This window comes from Centruroides sculpturatus, unplaced genomic scaffold, assembly GCF_000671375.1.
Source record: "Centruroides sculpturatus isolate CEXI.00-Female unplaced genomic scaffold, Cexi_2.0 scaffold4255, whole genome shotgun sequence".
Taxonomy (NCBI): Eukaryota; Metazoa; Arthropoda; class Arachnida; order Scorpiones; family Buthidae; genus Centruroides; species Centruroides sculpturatus.
Window position 1 is genome coordinate 1 of NW_019389757.1, and position 7,145 is coordinate 7,145.

Below are 7,145 nucleotides of genomic sequence, written 5' to 3' on the forward strand. Positions count from 1 at the left end.
TATTCATCTTCAGGAACATAAAAATAAAATGAAAAAGTCCTTGGATAATACAGAAACATCTGATGCTTATCAGTTTGAGCTATAGTTATAGTTATATAGTTATTGAACATGTGTTTCATTTTGGTTTATAAATTACATAATGTACTGTACTGTACTATACTGTACAATCCTAGTTGGAGAGTACTAGAATAATGCAAGAAAAACAAATTATTCAATCATATCTATCTTTTGAACAGGATTTCTTAGTAGTCAAGAGATCAAATAATTTTAAGACCCCACTATATTACAAAAGGAATTAAAATTTTAACTTTTTAAACAGTAAAATTTGACAAAAACCAATGATAACATCTAAGAAATATAATGAAAGGAAATTAATTTGAAACAAATATTTTTGAGATTCTGACCAAATGCTCCTGCTAATCCACATGTAAATAGAGTATATCTCTATTATTTTAGTATTACTTTTAGGAAGTCTTCTTTAATGTCATAAATTTATTTTTTAAATATAAACTATTTCTATTGTCTAAATTCAAGACATTGTGGCTGTTTCACTTATTAGGATGTTTAGGATAAGTTGGTATAGATGTAAATATTAATAGTCTCTTAGAGAAAGATTTACTTTTGAGGTATCCCATAAAGTCCTATTATTAAAAAATATAAAATTATAGGATATCTGTTTCAAACAAATTTTAAATGAAATTTGAGATGAGGATTGAGATTTTTTACTTTCAAATCAGTTTTTATTAACAGAAATATTTCATTTCATTTTTTGTTTTACCTAAAATGTGTATAATACAGTGATTTGAATAATTAAATTGTACAGTTCTATAAAATGTTCATATTGTTTTTCATGACAAACCATTCAATCAGCACTTGTTTCTTAATACTAAATATCATAATGAGTTAACATTAATATTATTATTATTATGATTTTTTAAAAATATAAAAAATTGCATATAAAAAGAAAATAATTTTAATCTTTAATTTTAAAAATTTATTTAATAATGTGTAATATCAATTTAATAGAATGGAAAATATAAATTAGCAGTACAAAACACCTTTCAAAAGTCAACTTTACATTTTATTCTTTATCAGAGATGTATGTCAATGATATTAAAACTGGCATTTGTCAACCATGTGGTGAACCAAAAATTATCAAGGAAACAGTAGCGACAGCATATGTTAATGGAAATAATTTGCTTGGCCCAGTGGTTGGAAATTTTTGCATGAAATTAGCTATTAAAAAAGCAAAGGAAGTTGGAATTGGATGGGTAGTAGCTAAAGGTATTAATTTCAATATAATTAAAATCTAAGCAACTATAATTCAAAAATAACAAATTTGATTTTATAATATGAAATTTTGTATATTATTATTATTATTTTTTTTTCATATGAATATAAGGATCAAATCATTTTGGTATCTGTGGATGGTACAGCATGTTAGCCAGTAAAGAAGGATTAGTTGTATGTACCTTTCAAAATACTGATTTTAGAAAATTTCATCTTTTGTAAAATCAAAAACTGTATTATTACAGTATTTATAAATTCTACATTGATTAATTAATTTTTAAAAATATAATTTTATACATTATTAAACTTTCAAAATTAATTCTATTATAAATTATATTTATTTTCAATAACTTTGAATTATTTTTAGGGGATCTCATTTACCAACACTTCTCCAATTATGGCAACCACACGAGGGAAAAAGGTTTGTATACAACATCTATTACAATTCTTTTTTCTATAAAATCTAATTTCAAAGAGACTTAACTGTTAGATACAATATTTAATGCAGAATATTTTCACTGAGAATAATACTATAATGTAATAAAAGTTTGGCATAAATAATTTAGTAACATTTAATATAAAGAATTGAATAACAGTAATAATAAAATCAAATTCTTTAAAATATTAAGAAAATTTTTTCTCACTATTAAATTTCAATCTCTTGTAAATTAAATTACATCAAATTCTACATTATTGGAGAACAAAATTTGTTTATTAACATTTCTCAAGTATTTTTGAGTGTTTTTAGCTCATCTGCAGAACTCACCATTACTGTTAAATGCAATTTTCAGAAACAGCATTGTATATATTAAATCCTTAAAATCTTTAATTGCATCATTTTCCTGTTTTAATAAGAAAGACAAAAATTGTATTTGAAATTATAACAATTTTTACAATAATGTTTATTACTATTTATGTAATACAAAATTTAGATTATAAAAAATTAAAAATCAGTTATTTTTCAAGAGTAATCCAATAAACTGAAAACAACATATATAAAATGAATAGTCATATTACATATTCTCAGAATTATTTAAAAATATAGATATCTAAAAATTTTAAATATTCCACTTTGTTCAAAAGATAAAATATAAATTTTTGCTTTTATCTCATTTACTGTTATAAAATTCATAAATATTTAACAACTTGTCCAATCTCTTGGCTTTTAAATCAAGTTTTAACTGATTTGTAATTATTATATGTAAAGTTATTTCACATGTAATTACTAATGGATATATATTTCAAATTAATTAATTATTGATTTATTTTTAATTTTCTTCAAAAGGATTTTTAAAAATTTTATAAATCAAAAAATTAAGCATTTTCTCAGTTATGATTATTATAAGATTTTTACAAGTCAACAGTATTATTTTTACATATCACTATATAAGTGTCTAGAAAAAATCCACATAAAATATTTCAGGCTCTAGATGACAGCCAACAGTTTTTGATTATGCTGCACATGCTATAATTTGAAGGTGCATGGGATGCTGTAGAACAGAGGTTGGCAAATTTTTTGTTACTAAGGATGCAATAAAAATTTTAAAAACCACTGAGGGTTCAATTTTTGAAAAAAAATCACAATTTTGTAATAAATAAACAAAATAATTGTCTTGAAATAAGTATATTTATACAAAATAAAGATTATACATGCACGTAATAACTAAAAAGTGAAAATTAAAAGTACATACATAAAATAACACAAAATAAAATTACCAGTACATATATTTGCACTCATGACTCTAGAGGGTGCATCTGAAATGAGCTGCAAGTGCTGCATTGCTGACCCCTGCTGTAGAACAATTTAGAATATTTTTCTGCAATTGATTTTCTACTTTCAAATTAGCAATGAAAGAAGAAGTTTTGTATCTAAGAGTGAACAACTTTACAAATTAAATAAAACATTAGGGAAAAGTTTATTGTAAACCATTATGCAAATAAAGGATTTTAAAACAGACTATATATTGCATTTTCTGACATTTTGACTGTGGATTATTGTAAAGAAAAGGGGTCTGGAAAAGCAAAAATTCTAACGGAAGCTAAGTTGGAAGGATTGAAGAGAATCTTTGAAAACAGCAACAAGGTTTCAATTTGATCTGTAGCACTGAAACTAAAAATTTCACATGGTGTCTCCACGAGGCTTTGAAAACAAAAATACATTAAATATTAAAAGAAGCCAGATCAAGTAAGTTCCCACTACACCAAAACCATACTGCATTGCTTGAAACAAGAATGGCTTTGTTGAAATGGAGGACAACCTTGCAAAAATGTCAGAAATTAGGATAATTGAGGATTTTTGAGCAATTTTCAAGATTGTCATTTACAAAGTGGAAGGCAAAAAACTTTAATCAGTTCATAAAGTATTGTATAAAAAATATGAACCAAAGTCTTGTAAAGAAACTTGAACTGCACACGTGAAGTTGAATCAACTGTCAATGGAAACATGTAGAATTATAAAAATAAAAAGATAATGTACAGCTTTTCATCACCTTTCAAATGATAATTTAATTCATAGTTTTCTTTTTCCAAGATAAAAACTGTTACACAAATTTGTATGGATTTTTTTCCAGACACCACTATATATGACTATTTGAAACCATTTCATTTTAAAAGTGTTTTTAGAATTTTACATTACATCTATATATATATATATATATAATCGAGATGGGTTGATAATAATAATCTATACTAATATTATAAAGAGGTAAAGTTTATAAGTTTGGATGTAGGAGGTAATCTCTGAAACTAATCATCCAATTTCAAAAATTCTTTAACCAATATTTAGAATGGACCTTCAGGGTGGACATAGTCTGTATATTATTCCGTTAAACATGCATATAAATTAAAAGATATAATCTAGGTAAGTGTTATATTTTTGGTGTCAGCAGTTGGCAAGGGGCAAGACGCATACTTATACAAGATAGGTAACCATGTGGCGCAGTCATGTGGTCAGTAAGATACTCAGTGCACGTGTCCGAACTTGTAGTATATAAAGTTGGGGAAAGTTGTAAAGTTGTAGTATACACGGGGAACCCATGCACATAAGTTTGCTTTATTCAAACTCTTAGTCTTAATGTTCAATTTTATGTTTGAATTCATATTTGTGAATGGTTTGAGAAGATCCAACTTATTTTTCGAATTTAGTAAACTAGAAGAAGAACCCAGAAGGGGTTACGAAAACATTTGTTATTTATCACTTAGTGGTCCTATGTACTAGTTAGTGGTTGCTTTGAATCTTAATTATTGTTATCCCAGTGTGGTAAGCAGATATCTAAAAATTTTCTAATTAGTCTTGGAAGAGGGGGACCTAATTCTTGCACTCAGTGAAAATGGGTAAGATCGACTATAATCTAATAATCTTAATCTTTCCTATTGTTTTTGTTCGAGCAACACTGGGCTCATCTGCTAGTAATAATAATAATAATAATACTGTTAACTGTTTGGGCTGTAAACCTTCAACTTTTAACTGTTAACTGTTTGTACTGTAAACCTTCAACTTTTAACTGTTTGGGCTCTTCACTTATGCAGAGCCCAAACAGTTAAAAGTTGAAGGTTGAAATTTGGTACACAGTTAGGGTACATCATGAGAATGTACTGTACACTAAGAAGGGATTTTTTGAAATTCCCCCTGCGGGGAAGAGGTTATTAACACTTTCCCTGTGGAGAAGTGTTAACAATGGAAGTGTTAAGAGAAAGCAATGTGCAAGATTTACAAGTGCAGATGCAGTTTTTTGCGTTTTTGCAGGAAATTAAACATATTTTTAGACCCATCTAAAAATTTTCTAATTAGTCTGGAAATGGGGGACCTAATTCTGCATTCTGTGAAAACGGGTAAGATTAGCTATAATGTAATAATAATAATCTTTGCTATCGTTACTTTTTGCCCGAGCAATGTCGGGCTCTTCTGCTAGTTATGTGATAATTTTGAAATTAATTGTTATTAATACATACTATTAAATTAACTGAAGACTTTAAAAACTATTTTATGAAATAATAACATGATTGTTATACTATATGACTGTTCATATCATTTGGAAATGTTATATTTTTATTAAAATGAATCTATTTATATATAAAAGATGAAAAACTATCTTTTGACATTAATTAACCTTAACTGAAGTAATAAAATACAAATATACAAAAATTAAAAATTAACAAGTATTTTTGATAAGTTAATCATTAAATATACAGATATCATTAAATTTACAGAAGTACTTGTAACCTTCTATACTAGAACAATATTATATCACTATTTCAATTAATTCTCTCTTTAGAACAATTCTACTATTCAATGCTTGTTTGCAAATCATTCATTTTATTTCACAAAACTTTCATATATTTGGCCATAAATGTGTTTCAGACTTTTCCTCCTTCCAGTTTTGTGCAATTTATTATTATGTNACAAGTATTTTTGATAAGTTAATCATTAAATATACAGATATCATTAAATTTACAGAAGTACTTGTAACCTTCTATACTAGAACAATATTATATCACTATTTCAATTAATTCTCTCTTTAGAACAATTCTACTATTCAATGCTTGTTTGCAAATCATTCATTTTATTTCACAAAACTTTCATATATTTGGCCATAAATGTGTTTCAGACTTTTCCTCCTTCCAGTTTTGTGCAATTTATTATTATGTTGGGTTTTGTGAGTTATACTCGGTTTACACTGGTGGCAGGGTACTATGCCGGACCAGAGTCAAGGCATAGTAACCAAAACAGAACAAAAATTAAAAAACTGTGTCAGTGTGTCTGTGTCTGTGTCTGTGTGTGTGTGTGTGTGTGTGTGTGTGTGTGTGTGTGTGTCTGTATTCAGGAATTTACTAACAATATGAAATGTATTCAATGTAGTGGTCTTCTGTATGTGATATAAATGTTTCTATTAAATTGTAATGTGCCCAGGCTTTTGTGTAGTGTGTGGAGTATGACACCTGTAGAGGAAAGAATGACAGGTATAATAAGAACCCTATCCATCCTCCACAGATGCCTTATTTCCTGGGCAAGTTCTGTGTACTTACTGACTTTTTCAGTGCATGTGTTTTGTACATTGTGAGTGTTTGGAATGGCTATGTCTATAATGTATGTGATTTTATTGTGCTTGTCAATGAGTGTGATGTCTGGTCTGTTGTGGTAAATTGTTTTATCTGTAATTATGGCTCTATCATAGTACATTTTGTGCGTGTTGTTTTCCAATACTGTCTGTGGAATGTATTTGTAGTATGGTTCATGGATGTCTAATAATTTGTGTTTGTTTGCAAGCTCTTGGTGTATTATGTTTGCTACTTGATTGTGTCTATGTAAGTAATCTGTCTGCGCCAAGAGCTTGCACCCAGATGTAATGTGGTGTATAGTTTCTGGCATGATGTGGCATTTTCTGTATTTGTCATTTGTGAGTGTTGTATCTTTGAATTTGTGTCTTCTGTAGTTTCTAGTATTTATGACCTGATCCTGTATGGTAATCACAAATCCTTCCATCTCCCCAAAGAGACATCCCCGAGCTAACCAGCTGTTTGACGCAGTTTTGTCAACAAAATCCTGGCCAGGTCATAAGGATGTTTGCCATGGAATACCTTATGAGCCCACGATTGCTTAATGGTGTCTATGCTTTTTATATGTTGTGTTGTATCCGTATGATGTGAGTGTAAGTTTAATGGTGTTATTTGAGTCTGCTAGAGTTACTGCTTTATGTAACTGTGATTTTCTTGTTTTTTGTAGAAAAATTCTTGCAGTGACTATATTTGTTTGTAGTGAAGGTTAACTATGTCAATCAGACCATGTCTGCCATCTTTATGTGGAAGGGTTAATCTTTCTGTGGTGGATTTAGGATGATGTTTATGCTTATTATTAT

General features: G+C 28.0%; 1 protein-coding gene across 2 annotated transcripts; it reads left to right on the plus strand.

Moving 5' to 3' along the window:
• The first annotated feature begins 1,021 nt into the window (after positions 1-1,021).
• LOC111617352 lies at positions 1,022-7,141 on the plus strand. 2 transcript variants are annotated; one of them, XM_023358654.1, is made up of 5 exons: positions 1,022-1,284; positions 1,403-1,464; positions 1,658-1,711; positions 6,783-6,932; positions 7,013-7,141. In XM_023358654.1, exons 1-4 carry the CDS (start codon positions 1,098-1,100, stop codon positions 6,888-6,890), a joined length of 411 nt encoding a protein of 136 aa, XP_023214422.1. In that variant the 5' UTR covers positions 1,022-1,097; the 3' UTR covers positions 6,891-6,932; positions 7,013-7,141. The 2 variants fall into 2 exon arrangements, 1 of the variants encoding a protein (XP_023214422.1); XR_002755402.1 differs by having other exon boundaries at positions 1,024-1,284; positions 6,723-6,932.
• Positions 7,142-7,145: the final 4 nt, after the last annotated feature.

Bases quoted from the DNA above. Each gene is read 5' to 3' on its own strand.
- LOC111617352 (XM_023358654.1), top strand. From the start codon at position 1,098: ATGTATGTCAATGATATTAAAACTGGCATTTGTCAACCATGTGGTGAA. The intron at 1,285-1,402 runs GTATTAATTTCA...TATGAATATAAG, and splicing joins TGGATGGGTAGTAGCTAAAG to GATCAAATCATTTTGGTATC. The intron at 1,465-1,657 runs GTATGTACCTTT...AATTATTTTTAG, and splicing joins CCAGTAAAGAAGGATTAGTT to GGGATCTCATTTACCAACAC.